The sequence below is a fragment of the Podarcis bocagei genome (genome assembly GCF_964188305.1).
Source record: "Podarcis bocagei genome assembly, chromosome: 4".
Classification (NCBI taxonomy): Eukaryota; Metazoa; Chordata; class Lepidosauria; order Squamata; family Lacertidae; genus Podarcis; species Podarcis bocagei.
In genome coordinates, this window is record NC_138128.1 from 44,204,594 (window position 1) to 44,227,308 (window position 22,715).

Genomic DNA, 22,715 nt, shown 5'->3' on the forward strand with positions numbered 1-22,715 from the left:
TTTTGCATAATTTATTCTGCCTTTGCTAGTCATGGGAAGGGCAAAGAACACGGAAGACTTGTTCCTCTGCTGCTGCTAAGCTTATACAGCTACCTTTCCAGGTCCTGAGATTTCAGCAGATATTGCCCACGTTGCTTTTCAGCACACCTTCACAGCCAAAAGGGCTAGAGGCTTCATTTTTCAAAAACCACAAAAGCTGAGATTAACATGAAACATGAAATATATACACACACACACACACACACACACACACACACACACACACACACACTGTATAGCCCTGGTTATGCCTCTTAAAATCCTTCACCACTTGAGGGTGCTGTGATACAAACATGAATTTCAGAAGACCTGCAGGGCTTTGCAACCTCATGGTTAGAATATTTCAGGGGGGGGGGGAATGAATTCACACATAGGTTTTCTCTGAATCGCTGCAATCCATGCCACAGTATTGGTCCCAGTCCCCATACCCCTGCATGCTACAGTTGGCCATGAATGAGCATCCCTATGCACACATTCTCTCTGGTCAATGCTCCTAGATTTAATAATGCCAACTACCAGCTTTTGGGGGTGGAGACAGAGCAAAGGGAAAGCTTGGATTAAGAATTCTGGCTCCCAGGCAAGTAGATCATTGGCCATGCTGATCACCTGTCAGGGAAGTCTTACACAAACTTGATCAAGCAAGAGCCACCAGGGACTAGAGATGCTGGTGAAGTTCTCGTGAGCCATATCAGGCTCAGAAATGAACTCTGGGGGCTCATAAAACCCACTTTAAATGAGAGGCGAGTGTTACAAGCCCCCAAACTCTTATCTGGCTTAGTTCACATGCTTTTCTGATATGTATTATTACACTGCTGTAAGTTCTGGATAACTGAGATCTTGGTGAAGGCACAGAGAGGCTGGGGCCTAGCACAGCAGAAGATCCACATCAGTTTTCCCCAATCTAGTGCCCTCAAGATGTTGCACTATAACTCCCATCATTCCTGACCATTGGCCATGCTGGCTAGGGCTGATGGGAGTTGTGGCCCAGCAAGCAGCGGGCAGGAAAGGCCGGCCTACATAAGCCTTGGCACCAAATGATCCATGGAAAGCAAGTGAGGGCAATGCCAAGTTCACACTCCCGATAGACTGCCACTCCCAGGCCACCTAACACCAACTAGCCTGAGGAGAAGAGAATCAAGGCAGTAGTTGGAATTCTATGTGGTTAAAGCTGCCCATTAAATCAGCATCATCTAGTATGAGGGAACGAACATGAAAAAGTGTGCAGAAATGGTACGAGACTGTTTCAAATGAATATATTGAATTGTCAAGGAGGGAGGTGGGAGCAGATAAACAATAACTCACAAGGCGTCCGTGACGTTAACTCTTTATTCAAAGAAACAAACAGCTCAGAAAGACAGGCCCAGTGAGCACAGCAACTCTTTCCAGCAGATCTTGCCCCATTGAGGCAGTTGCAAGGACTGAACGCTCCCACTTCCCCACAACTCCCTAAGTCTCCTTCCTATGCAACCTGAGACTTCTTTGCCATGTCTGTCTATGCTCCTTTTCATACCTCCATGGGTTCTGGGAGACCAGGAGGGAGAGGAAGACTCCCTGGCTTCATTCAGCAACCTGCCTGATCTCTGCCTCTTGGCTCCCCTCCTCTCCAGCCTCTGCCTCTGCCTGATTCTGGGCTGCTCTCTGCCACAGCCTCCTCCTGCTCACTAAAGCCTCTGACCCTTTCAGCTTCTGACGCCCCCTCCCTTCAGTCTGTTCCCCTTTCTCCCTCTGACCACTCATTGTCATCTCACCACCAGTCCCCTGGCTTTGAGCCTTCTTCCCCTGGTGGTTCCCTTGGGAGTTCCCCAGCTGGTGCCTCCCACTACTCCTCTGCCTCCAGCCAGTCCATGATACTAGTTTGAAACTGTGTTAGAGAGGATATAAGTAACCAATGTCATTCCAGCATATGTGCTAGACTTGTGAAAAAGTGTCGCAGTTTTGGACTGTGGTCTTTGCAGAAATTCCTGTAATGACTGGACAGTACCGTAAGTGATGAAATCTCCAGAATTGTTCCTGTTAAACTTTTCTTCTTCTTCAAAACAACAATGGGGATGGCCATTCCAAACCTCTAATTGGATAGATTCTTGCTGCTGCGTGGCAAGTTGTTGCTCAATGGACTGAAAGAGTGCCTCAGAAGCTAATTGGTATAAGATGGGCTGGCAAGTCACTTGGGTGGATAAATTAATGAATAATCTAAAGAAGTATAAAGATTCTTTTGCAGCAGATTGGCACTGTTCTATTGCTTATGCAAGCAAAGATGAAATGCAAAGAAATATCCCCAAAGTATACAAAATTTTCTGGCTGTTTTGAACATTGTGGGTTTGAATTTTGGTACTTCCTGATGGGCTATTCTGACAGATAAATGTTTTAAAAATTATTTTACTCCCCTTTCCCCCTCTATGTTATGAGGCAGGGATTGTTCTGTACTATTAAAATTGTGTTATTAATTTTTTAAGTAATAAACATAAAGGGGGGGGGATAGAACACCAGGTGCCTGTTTCAGCGGCACAGTTGTTGTTTTAAAGTATATCCACTGCTGTCTGCAGATGAGCAGAATGGACTTTCACACAAGCTGTGGGACTTCATCTTTCTTTCCTTCCCCTTGCTGCCCCTGTACACCCTCATAATCTACTCTGGACCATGCTGATCTTCTCTGTATCATTCCAATTTTAGCATATGTGCTGCCGAAGCGAGTTTTATGTGAAGAAGTTAAAGCATAGAATAATTATGATATGCAGCAGAATTGGAATTTTGAGCAAACCATGGAGGGGTGGATGGGAAGTCAAATGTGGATGATGGAGTGTTAATTTGAAAATGTTGTACAATTACCTTTTATTTTTCAGAATATATATATATATAGATATATATATATAGATATATATAGATGTAGGTTTTGGTGTCTTCGGGTGTCTTCCCGTGTAAGAGTTGGGGTGTCTAGGCGACGTTTCGACGAGGTCTCACTCGTCATCTTCAGGCTGGTGCTTTCGGCTTCTTGTTACTAGTTCTAGTAACAAGAAGCCGAAAGCACCAGCCTGAAGATGACGAGTGAGACCTCGTCGAAACGTCGCCTAGACACCCCAACTCTTACACGGGAAGACACCCGAAGACACCAAAACCTACATTCCTGTACCCGTGAAAATCTACGAAAGCATATATATAGATATATATATATATATCAATCTATTCTGGAGGTGCATGGGGTGGGGAGAAAGATAGGAAGGGGACAGCCTGCAGCTCAAACAGAAACCTACTTATGTAATGTTGGCATCCACTCGGGTCTTTTAATGTCCCCATTTGTATTTTATACATGGTGTGAGCAGGTTGAAGGACACCAATCAGAAAATGGAATATAAACCTACTGATTTGATGATGATGGTAAATAATAATAATAATAATAATAATAATAATAATAATAATAATAATAATAATAATAATAATTTATTACATATACCCCTCGCCAGCCACTCTGGTAGGCTTCCAGCAGAATATTAAAAACACAATAAACATCAAACATTAAAAACTTCCCTAAACTAACTCCTCCCTCCCTCCAACCCTCCCTCCCTCTCTCTTTTACACACACACACACACACACACACACACACACACACACACACATATCATGATGCTGCTACCTAGCATGGTACAGCAATGGGGAAGAGGTGGAAGGGAAACCTCCTTCTCCCCACCTGCCTCTCCTGAAGCTCCCAGTGCCAGCATGGCTTCAAGAGAATATAGGAACATTGGATGCTGCCTTAAATGGAGTTAGACTGTTGGTCCATCTAGATCAGTGTTCCCTACACTGATTTCCAGGGTTCAGGTGAAGGGTGTGTGTTCCCAGCCCTACCTGAAAGTGCTGCAGGTTGAACCGGGGACCTTCTCCAAGCAAATCAGATGCTCTGCCATGGAGCTGTGGCTCTTCTCCATCAAAAGACGACACCTGGCTTGGGGAAGGGCCATAGCTCAGTGGCAGAGCATGTGCCTTGGAAGCAGAAGGTCTCGGGATCGATCCACGGAATCTCCAGGTAGCACCGGGAAAGTCTCCTGCTAGAAACCCTAAAGAGCTGCTGCCAGCCAGTGTGGACAATAGTGAGCTACATGGACCAGTGATTTGGCTTAATTAATATAAGGCAGATTCCAATGTTCCTAAAGGGGAAGAAAGGGGAGATTTGTTTGGGGGGGAAGGAGGCTGATGGAGGACAGTTTCTGGGTAGGTGAACAAATACTATTTTCTGAGTCCTCTGGTTTTTTTTGGGGGGGGGATGTCTGAGGTCTTCTGACTGTTCACATTTTTTTTAATTCACGGAAGTTATAGGATAATTCCCACATTAATCCAAACTAACTTTGGTTAACATAGTCATCTCTGTCAAGGGCAAAGCTCTGAGTGCTGGAAGGATACAGGGCCTTTTACACAAACCCGACTCTGTTTCTTTGCATAGGTCACATCAGTGAGACAATCTGCATGTGAAAACCTGTCTCTGTTGATGAAGCTCATTTGCTAGCTTTAGACTTAGAGCAATTGCCTGCAGACCTACCTGTGTATGAGTACCACCAAGCCAGGCAGCAGGTCAGCTGAACATCAGCTCCATTGATATCTTCAAACCTGCATAGTACATACAAAACCAGCAAAATCTCTGGTGCAATCATGATTCCAGCATCTGTCTTGTTTGTTTCAAGAGCAGTGTTAGCACCAGGTAAATGTTAAATGCATACTTCAACCACGCATCAGTGGCTCTAGAATCAAGCATATGAATAAAGGTCCAATTAAAGCAGAACAGGGTCCTAAAAGTGTAAGCCTGCTGATAGTTCTCAATCATCCAGACAATGCATACTGTACTTTTATATTTTAATTCATGGGAACCATCACTACTAATAGGTTATGCAGCCTTAAGACAACAGCATGGGTGGCTGGGAATGAAATATATGTGTAGGAGCCAGGTCTATTATTTATTAAGAGAACGGATAGGAAGAAAGCAACACTGGTAGATTCTCACTTCTAGTTTATTGTCAGAAGTTTTCATGTAGAGTCAGAGGGATACAACTATGACCAGATCCATGAGTCCAATATATGGCATGGGGAGCAGCTTCTCAGGGCATCTGGGTACAGAGGGAAACCCTCCCAGGGTCACATTGGCTTAACCTCTATGCATTTGTGATGCCCTCTGCAGCTCTCCCATTTCCCTGCAGCACAGTCAGGGTCTGGTCACTCTCCAAACACATTCATCCCCACCATCAAAAAGGAGGAAATCCCATTCTGAAATCAAGAAGTTTGGAGCACTGACGAAGTAGTGGAGTGACTGCTGAGTTTGCCCAGCCAAGCATCCAAAACAGCCTAGTGTCTACCCTCCAACAATCTCCCCCTCCACAACTGGGTGCAAACAAAGTCTTATACTGAGTGACCCCCACAAGGACATCTAGCTGTGCATGGGACGTGTGGTGTGTGAGAAGCTGGAAACATTTTTGGAGCTGCTGTCCATTGCCAGAAGTGGTGGTAGGCTTCGCCCAAGGTTTGGACACCTGTTCATTGGGCGGCCCAGTCCACTGACCCAGTGGCTCAGTCGTCTCCCCCTTGCCTTCCCATCTCATTTCACAGAATGGCACTGGGGACTCAGAGAAGAGGTACAGAACCAAGAGGGTTTCAAACATACGCATGTGGGGCCCAGGTAGCTATTTACAGGAAGGAGGGAGAGGGAACATGCAGCAAGGAGACAACTTGTGCATGCAAGTGATAAGGTGCACTAGGGAAGTGGGTCAAATGTTGCAGGGTTCCATACCCACCTCGGAGTTTTCATCCTCCTTCCTCTTTCTTCTGTTTGCCAAATGTGGTGTAAGGGTGAAGGGAGGGGTGGAGCTTTGGTAGCCAGGGCTATATTAAATATTTACATACATAATCCCAAAGATGCTTATTGGACTGGGATGAGCTGAGGAATTGAGGAGCCAGAGGCCTCTCCACTAAAGCACCTCCAACATCTCCCATCTTCTGATGCTCTCCATGATCCCTGGTTGAACTGGAAAACCTGTTGCAGCTGGTGAGAGGTGGCAAGGTGCAGTCTTTCAACTTTGGAAGACTATATAGTTCTCGACAAGATCCATGCTGCTATCCCACCAGAGGGGGACTGTGCTGCCTCACCTCCTCCTGTGGCTCCATACAATGCCCCTGTCCCTCTGTTGCCTCAGAAGGATCCAGAGCATGAGGCATGTGCCCTAGTACAGAGTCCATCCTGGAATCTGTGAGAGGGCACGTCTCTGCCAGTACCAGCACCCTGCAGGAGGGACGGGAGGGTGGGCAAAGCACTTGCAGGGGCCCCACCACAGCACTGTGGACGTTGAATGCTCAGACCATGCCTAAAGTGCCAAGAGAATGGCATGCACAGCAGCAAGCAAAAGACAGGGGCTAGGATAGGGGGTCAGTGCCAATGCAGGAGGGGAGAGGACATTGGTGCTCAGGGAAAGGCTTGTCAGAGGGTCCCAAAACCACCAGTTCCCTCACCCACACCCCACCCCATCCCACCTCACCATGCTGGGCTGATCTTTACTGGTCATTTGACCTTGAGCAAGAGGGTGCATTCGGACGGGGTATTTGTGTACCTGCAGCTTGTGAGGACAGGACTTGGACAATGACACATTTGGACATCCCGGGGAGGGGGTGGGCAGGAGTGTCCCCAGGAGCCCACAGGAAGTGTCAATTCAGGTTATCCAGGTTTTGAGCCATGGGGAGACTGGGCTCATTTGGGGCTGAGGCCAAGCATCCTCTTTAGAAGGACTTTGCCCCCCGCTGGTTGTCACAAGCCCCTCCCCAGGGGTGTCACAACCCTCCTTGCCGGCACCCCAACCCCCCTGGGGCTGCTCAGAAGCGGGTGCTCTGGTAGCGCAGTCTGCGGATCTCGGAGACACCGTCGTCCCGGCAGTACAAATCCCTGCCGGGACTCTGTGCCAGTCACCGGCCCCCGGCTCCCCCACCCCCGCCGCCAGCACTGCTGTTGCTGCTGCTTGAGCTGCCAGAGCTGGAACTGCTGCAACGATCCTCATAGATGGAGATCTCGATCTGTGGGCAAGAGGATAAGGAGGACACAGGGAACAAGGAGAGCTAGTAGCCTCGCACACCCCTGTTCAGCAGCCACAAATGCACATGGAGCTTGACAATGCTGTAGGACGGGGGGGGGGGAACCTCCAGCCCAGGGGCCAACTGTGTCCCTCCAGATCTCTCCATCCAGCCTTTAGGAAACTCCCTAGACCAGGGGTGTCAAACTCAAATTCATCGGGGGCCGCATCAGCAGTTTGGTCACCCTCAAAGGGCCAGTTGTATCTGTAGGAATGCATGTAGAACTGTGTAGAACGGCCGGCGCCGCTAGAGGGCAGACATTCTCTGACTTGTAGGCTGCCACGCATGCGCTGAAGAGGCGGCTTTCTTGTGTCAAAAAAAAAAGCAATAATAAAAGGTGAAGGCTGGCGGCCGGCGGCGGCTACACGGGCCACATGATGAGGTCTGGTGGGCTGGATTCAGCCCGCGAGCCTTGTGTTTGACAGCCGTGCCCTAGACCATGCCCCTCCTGGGACAATCTTGCTGTATGTCCACCTTGAGTTCTTCTGCCTGGCTGGACAGATGTGTGTATATAAACCTCTGATTTATGCTGGAAGAATTCCATCTGATCTTTCACCCAGCTTTGCCTCTGGCATCACCCACCACTAGCAAGTAGCCCTTGGGAGGTTCCCCACAAGGAAACGAGGCCTCAGACTTAAGAAGTTTCCTCATCCCTGTTGTAAGACATCAGCTGATCTGGTAAGAGCAAGTTCCTGACTGTTCCAACCTCAGACAGTTTGGCATGTGCAGCTGAAATATGAAATGACAGCACACCTTTCAGGCAGTTGCTTTGTCTCAAATGCATGTTGTGGTTCCACAAGTCAACTATGCACTGGGTAAAAATATGCCTCATCTGTTTTTCTCTGACATCAGGTGCCTTCTTCTACAGAAGGGGTTGGCATCCTGTGTTGCTGGAGCATCTGCTCACTTCCACTTATCCCTCGCTTAGAAAGAACAGGTCCCAGAGGTTTTCTGTTTGCCCCACCTCTTTCCCCAGGAAAACCTGCTCTTTACCGCTGAATTGGAGCAAGTGTCAGTCCATGGAAAACCCAATCAACATTTGCTCCGATTCAGCAGTAAAGAGCTGCATTACCCCAGGGAAAGTGGCATGACAAGCAGAATTGTGGACGAGCGCTTAATCTGTGGCTTCCATCTCATAATCCCAGTCTATTGGCCAACCAAGTTGGTTGGCGCTGATGGGAGCTGGAACCTAAGAACATCTGTGGGGTGACAGGTTTTCCATTCCTGCTGTATGATATCACACAGAAGTTGAAAGAAGGTTGCTCCATAGTCATAGTTTCATATCTGTCTACTTCCACTCCTTAACCACCACTTATCTAAGCCAAATAGTTGAAAGCGTGCAATGCTTTATTAACTTGGGAGTAAGTATTACTGAACTAAGTGAAACTTATGTTTGAGAGAGTAAGCAGGCACATGATAAGACAGTTAATCTTTCCTTAAACAAAAAATAGTCATTGCCCCATGAATGTATTGCATGCTCACTCTTGCAGGGACAGCCCTAAAGTTATATGCTACTGCCTTCCATTATAAGATGTTCTTTGTAACTAAAAACTTGCACCTGACTTTGCTTTTACCTCTTCCCTCCCAAATCTCTTTCATTTTGTGCTGTGTCCCCTAGATTGTGAGCCCGAGGGCAGGGACTGTTTTATTTCTGGTCTTTGCGAGCCTTTTTCATCTGAAGAGCAAAGTTTTAAAGCTCTAAACAAACACATCCCAAGCACATCCTTTATAATCCCTACGGTGTTTTGCTGGTGTTTTTGAAGGCTAAAATACATTTTGCTGACGAGTTCAGGAAACTGTGAGTCCTGGCAGCACTAGAGGCAGCAGGAATGCTTGGTGGGTTGGAGGGAACACATGGGCCTTTCAGTACCCACTTCTTCTTGGCCACCACATCCCTTCAAGGGAGCAGAGCCAGAAGCCGCAATAGCTGGACACAACCTCTGGTGAAGGAGCTTGCCTCCACAAAGACCAAAAACTCTGGCTGCTAAGCATAGGCCTGGTAGCCCCTTTGGGAGCAAGGGTCGTTTCCTGTGGCACTGTGGTGAACCTGGGGAGGCAGCAACACCAGCAAAGGGAATTGGGGGGTTACTTTAGACATCACTGTCCACACACTGTGCCTCAAACCAGCTGATCCCATATGCTGAGAGCAGCAGAAAAGTGAGCAGCAGTTAGGAAGGGTCATAGCTCAGTGGTACTGAGCAAGATGGGACAATGGTCTGACTCCATATAAGGCAGTTTCCTATGTTCCTAAAAACTTCTGCCTTATATTGCCCCATTTCCCCCAACTCTTGTCAAGGGAGCAGAGTCACACAATGCTATTGTTCGAAATATCACTGATAGCACTTGGGAGTCCAGATTTGTTGCTGTGTGGAGTAATATCATCTGCCTGTAGATCTGATTTTATTTTTGTGAACTGCTTTGAGAGCCACTGTGGTTCAAAAGCAGTAAACAAACACTGTAAAATAAGTAAGTAGAGTAAGTAGTACGATCCCGCAACTTCTTTTTTGAGCTTGAATGCTGAATTTGGAGCAGAGAATCTCAGCTGGGACACAGGAAATGGTCGTGTGTGTGTGTTGGTGAGAGTCAGCCACATGGGTAAGAAGAGTGATCTATATAGTGACCATATCTTTCCCCTTTGGTGCTAACCAGGAAGGATACAACTCGCATGCCCCGTTCCACTGGGTCTGTCAGCAACAGCCCTCGAGGAGCATAGATTTTCTCATTCTGCTCTTGGATGTACTTGGAGATCTTCTTCAGAACCTGGTGAGATAATTGGACAAGTGTTCAGCAACTATTTGGCAAAGATGTAGCCCCAGAATGAGACACAAAATATAGGGAAGATGATCCATTTACTGGGATCCTCTGAAGTTCTTCGATTCACCTACTTCAAGAAGGAAAAGGTGTTTCATGAAACCTCAACAGATGAAACACCTCAATAACAGAAGCTGGTGTTGACCTAGATATCCCATTCCCAGTTTCAGTAATCTCTGATTGATAACCATCAATCTTTGAAAGTTTCCCAAGACAAGTCACTCTATTGCCTAACTGTGCTCCTACACAGAGCATGTTGCCCTACTATCTGCCTGAGAACATTTTTTGTAAGTGAAACCAAAAGAATTATTTTAGCCTCTCTCCTACTCTATTTATGTGCCCCTGTGAATGACTGCATCACATCTTGAATGCATGGGAGCCCAATCTAAATTAGCTGAAGACTTCACAGAAAGGTAGAGCTACATTCAGATGAAATGTATAAAACCTGAAGGGAGAGCTGTTAAGTGTATCAGAATGCTCTGCTATTTTGAATATTTTCTCAACCCTGGAAAATAGTGAGTTGTCAAGTCTGACATTTTGAGCAAAACCTGTGACAAAGAAAGCATTCCCTACAGCTTGAAACAGGCTGTCAGTTTAAATCATGTGCCTTTCCCTTTTAATCCTGTTCATTATTCCCTCTGTTTCTTATGTTCAGACATCAGTACCACTGATTATGAAGCTAAGACAGCTATGGGCAAGAGGGAAGTATCAACAGGCTTCAGGAAACTCTAACTTTTGCAGAAGTATAAAGAATCTTTAGGGGGGAAATTATGGGGAACCCCAAAAAGAACATGTTCAGTGGTCATGGAATACTATTGCAGCATGTGGGTGGGGGGAGGAAAACTGATTGGGTGGAAAATGTAATGGAGTATCCTGGGGAGGGTACTGAACAGACTGTCACTATATCGCAGGAAGAATTTAATTGCATACCAGAAATTTTAGTTGTCACAGTTAAAGTGCTGTGGCACAACAAATCTACTTTTTAAAAAGTTCCAGACTTTTTGCAGGAAGGAAAGTGATGAGGAAGTTCACTAAAAAGTGTGTGATGATGGTCAGTTGACAGGAAGTCATATAACCTCCCCATAAACAATTCAAGAGGAATGCTCAATAAAGAGAGGGTATTGTAAAATTGCCCTGAAAACTTTGTGCTAGTAAACTGTGATGAGTGCTCAATAAACAGGTCATCTGGAGGAGCCCAAGAACATTCCACACTGCAACATTTTGCTGCAGGTCTCCCTGGTTCTATTCTACCAGAACTCTCTACTAGGCAAGGATATTCAAGGCCCTGCCTACCTGCTGTTAGAGATAAGCAAATTTCAGACGCAACCAGGAAGGGGGGGGGGGCTCTAAAAAACAAAACCGAAGAATGAGGATGTGTCCACACTGGGCTTCTCTCTCCACTCTTGAAACTCTAGGTGTTCATTATGTGCAAGTAATCCTTCAGTCCATATGCATGAGCCAAGTGTTCACTGGATTCCTGCCATCAGCATATCAGACAAAGCTAAAAACTCTGCCAGTGCGACCTCATTGTCTACATGATCCTGCGTTGTGTGGGTTCAGGATTCAGATCACATACTATCACAATTAAGTAAATAAAAGCAAGTATATAAATAAAAACATCAGCTTGGCATTCTAATTTCTGGGTGCTTCAGCACCATATGCACCGATGCATAGTGTCAGCTTTGCTACAATAGTTGTGATCACAACATTTATGGATGGTAACCCTTTATATCCTATTTAGTTCAATCCTAATCCCAAGGATGTGGCGCTGTGGGTTAAACCACAGAGCCTAGGACTTGCCGATCAGAAGGTCGGTAGTTCGAATCCCCGCAATGGAGTGAGCTCCCGTTGCTCAGTCCCTGCTCCTGCCAACCTAGCAGTTCGAAAGCACGTCAAAGTGCAAGTAGATAAATAGGTACCACTGCGGCGGGAAGGTAAACGGCGTTTCCAGGCGCTGCTCTGGTTCACCAGAAGCAGCTTAGTCATGCTGGCCACATGACCCGGAAGCTGTATGCCGGCTCCCTCGGCCAGTAAAGCGAGATGAGTGCCGCAACCCCAGAGTCGGTCACGACTGGACCTAATGGTCAGGGGTCCCTTTACCTTTACCTTTAACTCCAATGATTCACAAATTGAGATTATTGGCACAAGAAGAGGTTGGACAGGATATTGTTAAATATGGCAGAAACAAGGAATCTACATCTTATGAACGTGGATAATCAGGTGGTTCATCTAACTTACACACTCCATATTGACCAATCAATATTATATAGCAACAACGTCAATTGTTATATCACAATACAATGCATGTTGTGGCTCCAAACCTTCTCATAGCGGGTCTCCATGCAGAGGAAAATGAAGTAGGCTGTGGCACAGGCCAGACATCCCTCCAGGTAGGAGCTGCCCCCTATTTTCTCAGCCTCCGCATAGAAGTTGTTGAGGGTCTTCACAGTTTCTTCAAAAAGTTGCCGCTCAATCTTTGGTGAGGAGAAAAAGAGAGAAAGAATGCCATAAGATGTATACACAGGAGGCCTTCCATTGTTTATGGCACCCATCTTTCACCCAGTGCACAATAATAGATGCTATCATGGAGAAGGGAGCATTGGAACAAGAGCAGGTGTACGGTGGAATGGAAGTGTGTGTTCACATCTTTGAGCAAGATGGTCTGCTATGCATTTTGTATATGATCACAACAGCTAACAAGTTAGAATAAATCATAAAAGGAAATGAGGCATACCCCAGGTGTTTAAGAAGGCAGCAAACCACTCTGTGCAGCTTAAGATTTCTAGAGCATCTGAAACATCATTGATGCACTAACACCTTGCTCTCACTGGCATCCAGACTACAATGCCTTTGTCTGACATAAGGATTTGTCACCTACTTCACCAGTCAGCATGAACCCTGTGAGAAAACTGGCTGTACCCGGCTGTCCAGCTCTGGAGGGAATTTGGTCTGGAACTGGCAGATGGTCCCGTCACTGTAGTCCCGCTGAACAAAGACCTTGGTGGCCAGGGAAGCACTCCGCCGTAGTTCTTGGAGATTGTGGACCTGGAAGAGCAGAGGCAGGTGGTTACAACAGGCAAAGGTGCCTTCTAGAACAGTGGGGGAAGCTCACGCCATACCCTGATGTCATGCATCTAAGGCAGGAATTTGTGACCCTCCAAATATTGCTGGATTACAACTCGCTTTATCCATTGTTCATGCTAGCAGGGGTTGGTGGAAGATGGAGCCCAACACCACCTGGAGGGCTGCAGGTTCTTCACCCCTGCTCTAAAGAGTCCCTGAATCTACATGGACTTGGATACAAATAATTTTTTTAAAAAAATAGTTATGATTATGGAGTACTGTTATTGGGTTATAGTCAATGCTGCTCTTCTCATGCAACTGATTTCTGCTTGTGCATTGGAAATATCCCCTTCTCTCATCTCCCCTTCAGCCATCCCCACAAACACTCTGGGTGCAGGGTGCAGGGCAAGAGGAGAGGAAGGTGAGTTACTTTGCACAAATGGAACATGGCTTGCACAGGTTTGGATGCCACCCATTGTTTTTTGGATGATGTGCCACTCCTCATTGAGAGCACCATCTCAGAAGAGGCATTCCCTCCCTCGTTGTGTGAGCAAGAAGCAAGAATGACTCTTCTAAGATGGCGTCTGACACTTGCTTGCATTTAAAGAACAGTTGTGTTGATCTGCTACTTAACTGGAGGGCATCTCTTTAGTTGACCAGAAGGCCATTCAACAGCTGTTTAACCAATTCAGCATTGCAAACCTACCCAAAACTGATTGAAAATATGTTCTATGAGACTGTAGTTCACAATTTTGGTAAGCCCTGCTGCAGTGGATTATAACACAGTTCCTTATCTCTTGAGCATCACCTTAGAATATTGGTAAGGATTTTAGATTTGGAAATGCAGTTCGAAGGTTAGACATGGAGTAAATTCATACATCCATATTCATTAGCTAGTAACTTAGATGTGTAAAACAGTCATCGTAGATCAAACATCATGAAGCTTTTATGTCACAACAGATAGTAATTTCCGACTGAGGCAGTGCACATTATTGGCTGAGAACTGTGCAACCTCCATGTGTGAATCAGCCCTCCTATTGCATTTTATGGGCTATCCCTATATACAAGCAACATGTGCCTGCTGCTGTTGGAGCAAGAGGACTATCAATGGAACTTGGCAAGATGCTCCGTATTAAGCAATGGAGCAGGTTCCCAAGACCATCAATGACTGGAAAACCTGAAACTCTGGGGTTATATATCTTACAAAGAGTGGGGCTGGCAGGAACATATAGGAAAGATCACAGGATGACCTCAATTGAAGGGACACACCTAACAAAGCAAGAACAAGTTCTTCCAGAATAAACCACAGAGGGTTTTTTTGCTCCCCAAACACTCTTTATTCCCCTGGTTGCCAGCCAACTCCAAGACTGGATTGAGCTGAATGTATAGACTCATCCCACCTCCAGTTTGAATCCCAGCCAGCCAAAGACACAGATAAAAAGTAAGAGCAGCAGATCATGCATGGTAAAAAGGTAAGAGCCTCAGGCTGATATGGAGTCTAGCCTTTGCATCTGTCTCCTTATTTAACGTAGGCTCAAGAACTACAACCCCAAAGCAAGATCCTCCATAAACACTGCAGACATCTGTCACATAACTTTAGGGAGTAAAAGTGTGTATCCTTCCTGAGGCTAACCCATTATAAACATTTTTGTTAAACGCTCTGAGTTGTTCCAGCCGCCCCTAGATTTGTGACTATATGAATATAACTTCATAAACTGCCAGCTTGTAGCTGAATATCCCCTGGCAATTCTAATGGGCGTTTCCTTTCTGGTCCTATTTCATCCAGAAGGGGTGGGGTGGGGTGTATACACACACACACACACAACTGAGCAGTGAGCAGTGTGCCTCAATGACTGGAGCATTAGACTCGGTGTGGGTAATCCTGGGTTCACGACCCATTTCTGCCCTACCTTATTGTGTCACAGTAATAATTAAACTGCATAAGACGCATGAAACAATACATTGAGTCACTTGTTCCTAACAATTATGCTCAGCATCTTCGTCTTTGTCATGCCATATTACTTTTTGTGTTCTCTTGACACTTGCATTTCCTAAACACAGATTATCTAAGCCTTTAAAAACCTCATGCAGTTTCCTTCTTCATGAAGTATCCAAACAGTTCTGAAAAATTGCTGGTAAAACCAGACACTTTTCTTTATTCTTTCAAAGTGTCCTGGTTCCATTTGGAGTAAGGTCCACTGTGTTTGACCCATGCAATGATGTAATGTATATGTGAGTGTGAACTAAACTGTGGGTAACCAAAATCAAAATAAAAAATCCTATTAATTCTGTATTTCCAGCTATACTTATAATTTGTTCTGCAGCAGAACTAAATTGCTTTTGAAGGAGATTGCCTTTTCTCCAGAAGCTTCCCAAGCCCTTCATACAGACTCCCAAAGACACAGTTAATCAGACAGAAAGAGGGATAAATAAGAAAGCTTAAAGAAATGGAGATGTACAAAATTTATGTCAGAAGAAAATAAGCTTGGCACTACCTATATTTTTCTGCATTGTAATGCATTATTTTTCCATCTTTTTGAAACACACACACACGCCAATTCTGTAAAAGCCCATTCTCTCTGTATTGCCTTTAATACCATTAAGGTTTCTCCTGTGTTATAGAGCAGAGGACATGGATAAAACCAGAGGATTTTCAATAACCAAATTATATCTGCAAGAATTGAAATCACAAAAACAATTTGGAAGAATAACTTAAAGCTATGAAAGAGTTATGAATGCATGGAACATCTGTTAATTGATAAAGTTAATACATGTTGTTTGATTCAGTATGGGAATAGGATTAACACAATTAGAAGCTATACAGAAAATTGGAACTATTTAATAACCTTCTGGAAAAATTAATTTCACAAAAATATTTTGATGGAAACACGTCATTTTTGAGGGTTTGATAGTGTGAGGATAAAATACATAGTTAGGTATGGAACACCTTGTTGTTATTGAGGTGTACTTCTGTATCTTGATTTTCCAGGTTGTATGACTCATTGGTTTACCAATTATTTATAATGGAATATGCTGAATGAGGATGTGGCAAGTCAATAAGCTATTAACAGAACAAGAAAGTGCACTTTTGGCAAAAACTATTTTAGAAAACCAACTATCTAGCTGTTATGTGCTCTCAAAAATCAGTTCAAAAACTTATTGAAATTTACTCAGCTTGAGTTGAAACATAGCAGGTCCTAAACGTTAAAACCAACACTGAAAGATGTAGAATGGAGTAACAGAAAGAAAACAGAAATTAACTGCAGCAGTATTTGCCAACTGACAGCTTGCAAAATCCTGAATAGGATTGCTGGGAGTTAGAGCTGTGTGATGGATAATTCCAAGAGGTGGCAGCAGATTTTGTGTCTCAAGCTATTCCTCTCCTATTTGTGATGAATCCCAGAGTGATTAAGAATCGATATGGAACTGCACACCTCTTAGCTCCAGGGTCCATCCCACTGACTTTAGTTTCTAATGAGCTTTGTGGAATTGGACTTAACTGTCAGGGGTCCTTTACCTTTTTAAACTTCTGTAGCTGCCCAGTATATATAATCTAGAAATCCTTTCAGCCCAGTTTCAAACCTTCCAAGAGGCATTTCAGATCCCCTGGGAAGCAAGTGTAGGATAATCTGTCATCCTGCCTGTTCACAGTCTGATGCTGGCTTTATTTAGAGGCATGATGAAATCTTATATTTCTTCCCAGTTTGCAAGCAGCCCCCACCCTGTCTGGCAAGGGAGCACACACCTTTCCTTCCTATTAGACGTCTCCTTACAAGACTTCAAAAAAAGGCATGCCTCAGGTTCTGACCTCATTAAATTTCCCACATGCTCTGTTATATTGGATCTCGGGTCCTCCAGATTCATAAATCATTCTAGATGTTGAGAAAGTCAGCAGTTGTTTTCTACCTGGATTTTGGAACAGCCCTCGTTTTTCCCCAAGAGGGTTTGGGCTCAAGTCAAGGGTTATTTAATCTGAGCATGTGCAAGATGGGAGTCAACCGAGGTCCTAACCTCAACAACAAGGGTTGCGATGCTGAAGATCTGCTGGGATAAAAATTATTGACTTTCCTAGCAGGAAGGGGAAGTGGTCTACTCTACAGGGGAGGGGTTCAGGGCGCACCGTGTGCTCAGATGCTTTGGCCTTTTACAGGGATGCCTTGCTGTGGCGTTAGTAGCAGGCTGCAACCCCCCCCCCCCCCCGCGCGCCGCACCACCCGCATTTAGAAACTGCCGCCTTTCCCCTAGTAACAACCTTTCGGTAGTTCCCATTCCGGCTCAGACCATTTTCGCCTGCTCGGTGCTGCATCTTGCCTCGGCAGCAGCACAACAACGACAGTAAACAAGACCTTGTTTTGTGGCGCTGGAAGGGGAAGGGGAAGAGCATAGGTTGTGGCGAACAGCCCTAAGGGATGGACTTGAGGTGTAAGATGAAAGAGCTGACTTTGGAGAGCTCCTGGCTATAGGATACCTGGGCAGATCGCGCTGCTGGATCCCCGTTCCCCCACCCTTTCTGCTCTGCTCTGAACCCCACATAGGAACCTAGGAAGCTGCCTTATGCTGTGCCACATAATTGGTCCATCTTAGCTCAGTATTGCCCACACTGGCTGGCAGTGGCTTTCCAGGATTTCAGGCAGGGGTCTCTCTCAGTCCTACCTGGAGGTCCCAGGGCTCTACCACTGAGACCTTCCACACGGAGCAATGGGGTGGGGGTGGCTGCCGGTGATTCACAAAGCTGGTTAATGGGACCCACACTTAAAGAGGAGAGTCGTATGCCACAGGTGGTCTCATCCTCCATCACCAGAGCCACATGCAAAGGACAGCCTGGGGAAGCATCGGGGTGCTGCTGTCCTCGCCCTGTGGCTTCCTCTTGTCGTCCTCCTGACCCTTGCCTGACGCTGGCAGGTACTGCCATGAGACTCTGCGCTGCACCCACAGAAACACACTGCCTCAGCCGCTGAGCATAGCGAGGTCTCGTTCTCTATTAGCAATGCCCTGCCTTGTTTAGTGACCCAGGATTGCGGAGCAGGGGAAGCGCCACGCTGGGGGAGGGAGCCATGACGTGCCAACCACCCTAGCCCCAGACACACGCCGGAGGCTCTCGGCGCTGCCTTTCTTTAACCCGCGCTGAAGTCGGAGGCACCAGGGACTTCTGGGGCCTGCAGAACAAACCCAGAGGATGCGGTGCCGGAGCAGCCAGCCTCGGTGAGGGTCGCCTGGTCTGGCGATCTCCTACCGCACGGGGCAGAAACTAGGCAGGCAAGGCAGGAGGAGATGCTTCCCGGCGGCTGCCATGACTCGACAGAGCTTCCTCCTGTGCTTCTTGCTTTCCCCGCGCTGCTCACCTCGGTTGCCATGTTGTGCTGCCAGCGTGGTTGCTCCACGCTGCTCGGGAGCCCGGGAGTCCGAAGCCGAGACTAGAGCAGGTTGGTGACGAAGGCTCCTCCTTTCCCAGGAAGCCGACCTAAGGGCGATGTCCCTGTTGCCGCAGGCGGAGGAAGCGCTCGGCTCCCCGGAGCTTGTTGCCACCCGCAGGGCTAGGGCGGCGTCCGCGGCGGGGAAGCGCGGTGGGCAACGGGCGCGGAGAGTTCTGTGCTGTCCTTAGTGCTGGAATGGGAGGCGCAGGAGTCGGGGGCAAAGCGCCCCGCCTAGCGCTGTCCGCGGTGCTGACGACCCGCTCCCCCAGCGCGATCCCCTCCTCAACCGGCAGCTGCTTCGCTCGCCCCCAGCCTCAACGCTCAGGCTTCCTCAGTGAATGGCATCTCCACCACAAGGGGAGGGGGCGGGCTGCCTTCGTGGGAGCCGCATCCCCCCAGGGCGTCCCCACGCTGGAGCGCCGGTCTCCGGCACTGACTCGCGGGAGGGACGGCGAGAGGCGGAGCTGTGCAGAGCAAGGAAAAGAGCAACCGGGCTCGCGCTCGTTTCCTGCTTGTCCTCCGAGAGCCGGCGTGCGGGCTACTTGGGGCACGTGCCACCCCAGCCTCAAAGCGAGAGATAGCGCAGAGCTTCAGGTCCCGGTGTTGCTGGCGGGTGTTGTTGCCTCCGCTTCCAGGGCAGTTCTCTTTGATGGGGAACGCTTGGCCCCAGCTGCCACATACCCACCCCTTACATACCAAGCCTAAGGGAGACCTGGTATATGGTGTGGGACTGACTAATTGGCCGCACTAATGGGCACTTAAGGCACAGCGACAGAAGGGCCTCCTTCAGAATAGCCCTCCCTGGGGTGGCGTGTCTGCACTATACTTGATCCTCCATGCTTACTGTCTAGAACTGGCCAGGGAGTGTTCATCTTCGGAGGGAAATGTGGATAAAAGCATTTTATGATTTCTGAATATTTATTTGGAATTAAAGATAATGGGTTTTCTCCCTGTTCCAGGTAATGATATTCCCCAAACAGGACTGAAAGATACCAATAAATCATAATTTTTCATGAAATTAAATATATTTGTATCCCCTCTCCTGAGTTCACAATTGGGCAACTTTAGATGCAGTGCCCTTAGTTAATAGTTCAAACTCAACCCTGCATCTCTGGGCCTTGCTATCTCGTTAAACTTGCAATGTTCACACCTTGAGAGATTTTCTGTACCTTTGCTTTGACCATTTGATTAAAATAATAATTACAGTTCCTGGTGTGGCTTCTTCCACTCTTGGTTGGATTTTCCCTTTTACAGTACTTTTAAAGGTACAGGAGGTTTCCTGGCACCTATTCTCATATCACTCCTTGACCAACACTCCTCTAATCTCCAAAGCATCTTTGCTTGTCCTCACCCTTTCTCCTAACAGCACAAGGTCCCTTATCCTGTTTTATGGGGTTTGCCTGCTCTGCTTTCTCCTTAGTGCAACTTCCAGGTGACCACCAGTCACTGTTGTCTCAACTCCCATCAGCCCTAGCAAGCATGATGGGAGCTGTAGTTTAGCAGTATCTGGAGGAGCCAAATGTTCTCCACACCTGCTTGAGGCCATATGGGAGCTTTGTTCCTAACACATTTCTCACTGATTAATCCTTTTCTCAATTCACTGTCTCTTCTGCTTGTCCTTTCTTTAGGGCAAAGGTGGTGAACCTGGCCCCTTCAGATGTTGTTCAGCTCAAAGTGCCATCAGCACCATTAGCAACCCAGGAATTATTGGTATTGTAATCCAATAACATCTGGAGGGCCTCAGGTTCATCATCCTTGCCTTAGGATTTTGCCTTATTTACTTATCCTTCCCTTTGGTTTCTCAGTCCATGCCTACTCTACTCTGCGTCAGGATCTGCTCTTTGTTTTCTTTACCTCCTGGGGCCTCTTGCTATTCAGCTGCTGCCTTCAAATGTACTCTGAATTATGGAGTTCAGTGCTAAGGAAAAGGCTAGATTCTGCAATCTCTATGAATTACGCACATTTATTATTTTCATGTCTTTGCTTAGTTTGCAGAATTTATTCAGCAGACATAGAGAAGGGGCAACAAGCTATATAGGGTACTGAAGACTTCGTGGAATATAAACAACATGGGTATAATTTCTTCTGCCCTATGTGAATCTTCCCCCACCCAAGCTGAGCTCTCTAGCCCCTCATAGAAATTGGCCTGTTTATGAACCTTTTACTGTTGTGTGTTCTGTCTTGAAAATTGTGACTGTTTCTGAATGTTCCAAGACTTCACAACAGCAACATAAGGGAAACAGAGATATATGCAGATAGCAGGAATAGTTTAGCTGGGCGTGTTTCTGTGATATATATGTGCTACCTTTAAGAAAAAAAGGAAAGAAGGAAGAAAAATAAATGCTTAGGTCTAAAAATATAGTGTCATTATGTGATACTTCAGATATGCATACTTATACCCAGACACACACATATAAATATCAGCTGCAAGCCTAATTCAACCCTGTATACACCTGCAGAAGAACCACACCCAACTCTCAAGCCAGGATACTTGCTTCTTCTGCCTCACCCTGAAGACAAACCTGTCATTCTGGCCCTCCTCCATTCTTCCCATCTCTTCCCAATTAATACAACCCAGGACCCTGTCAGATTCATTGTACAAAGGCACAACAAAAATTTCTCAAAGGATCTTGTCGTTCAGGCAAATTAAAGGAGCAATATGGATTGCTGAGAAGCTTCTCAATCCTGCAGTTGAGCAGAATGGAGGTTTGAGAGCCAGTGGTAATCCAGCTGTTTGCTGGCATGAGCAGAAATGCTGCATCGACCTGAGCAGATGCTGGGCACGCCTGGTCCAAAGCCAACGATGATGCCTAGTGCTTGGAACCTGTAATTATCTGCAGAGGAGTTCTGCTCTGGAAATGTTTTAGTATCTCTCATTGCCATTCTGTGCAGCGCTCCCCAAAGTGCAGCCTAAAATTTCATTTACGGATCTTCAGACATGGCGTGTCGTTCCCCCCCCCCCCCCCGAAAACTGAAGATTTGGAAAGGAAACTCAGGCTGCACATTGGAGATCACTGCACAGAATCACATCAACAAGAAAGGCTGAAAGATTAGCTACAGCTCAATGAGAGGAGCAAAACTTCTGGAAGATTGAACAAAGTCTGGGCTCATTAGACCTATGCAGGCAATTGGCACAGTCTGCAGTATGGGGAAAACAGAGTGGGAGGGTGGCTGAAGAGTGATACACAGCTAGGGTGCTTTGAATCCAGTATAAGGAATTGTGTTTGGGAAGGAGAGCAAGTTGGGAAACTGTCTTAGGTCAAGGCAGTGCCTTATACTCATAAGTCAATAATTGAAAGACCTGGCAGACTGGGTTAAGCACATCCGTGCTCACTCTAGGGAAATGATGGTGAGGTCTCTGGCAGTATTATTTATTATGATTAGGCAGTATGGCTTCAAAAGGATTCAGTTCTCTAGCTCTTGGAGATGCCACATTTTCTGTTTATGTAATATTAGCAACAGTATTTGCTGCTTGCATACAAGATAGAAGGTGGAGGATGGCATCCAGAGTAAAATGACAAATAGCATGCATTTAAGGATGGAAGACATGTTACCGTGTGATATGCACCATGTGCTTTTTATGGCATATCATAGATAGACCTCACAGTCAATGTGCATTGGAGCTTCGCAGGGTAGAATAAGCAAAAATGATAGGTCTCTTCTTTAGGGAGCTTACAATATATGTTGTCTCCTCTGGCTGCATGCACACCACAGATTTACAGCAGATGACTTCCCCCAGAGATTACTGACAACTGTCATTTATCCCTCACAAACCTACAGTTCCCAGTGCCCCTGCCAAGCTACACTTCCCAGGAATCCTGGGGGGAAGTCATGTGCTTTAAACATATGATGTGTGCACAGCCTCAGTCTGCAGGCATGTGTAATATCTATAAAATGCTTCTAGGAAGAGGTGAGGAAACCCTGAAGAACCCTGGAACTGAATCTCCTTGCACCTCAGATCACTGGGAGGACCTAAGGCAAGCCAATGGGACTTTTCCATGGCGTTCTAAAAATAAGTTTCCCTGCAGGACATGAGCTGCCTTTGGGAAGGAAGCATGCCTCGCAAATCACTCATGGTACTCAGTGGAGAGAGGAATCTGCCAGCATCGGTGCTTTATGGCGAAGAGTAATTGTGCCTGCTGCCTAATGGACTCAAGCCAGTCCTTTTAGGTCATGATTGCTGCAGTCAGACATGCTGTGTCTCGCCATGGAAGGGGACTGGCTGTCAGCAAATTGCATTGAATTTCATGGAGGAATCTTGCATTGTCCTCAGTTCAAAGGGTACAAAGACA

General features: G+C 46.4%; 1 protein-coding gene across 2 annotated transcripts in view; it reads right to left on the minus strand.

Annotated features, from left to right (window-relative positions):
- Positions 1–5,016: 5,016 nt before the first annotated feature.
- GOLGA7B (golgin A7 family member B) overlaps positions 5,017–22,715 on the minus strand; it is a 44,442-nt gene continuing 26,743 nt past the window's right edge. Inside the window, exons 1-5 of one of the 2 annotated variants that reach the window (XM_081192043.1) lie at positions 18,352–18,896; positions 12,866–12,991; positions 12,268–12,420; positions 9,794–9,895; positions 5,017–7,078 (exon numbers count right to left, since the gene is read on the minus strand). In XM_081192043.1, coding sequence (XP_081048169.1) covers positions 6,971–7,078; positions 9,794–9,895; positions 12,268–12,420; positions 12,866–12,991; positions 18,352–18,363 — 501 coding nt within the window. In that variant the 5' untranslated portion in view covers positions 18,364–18,896 and the 3' untranslated portion in view covers positions 5,017–6,970. Of the gene's footprint in view, positions 7,079–9,793; positions 9,896–12,267; positions 12,421–12,865; positions 12,992–18,351; positions 18,897–22,715 lie in introns of those variants that run through there. The other variant, XM_081192042.1, reaches the window with a different exon arrangement.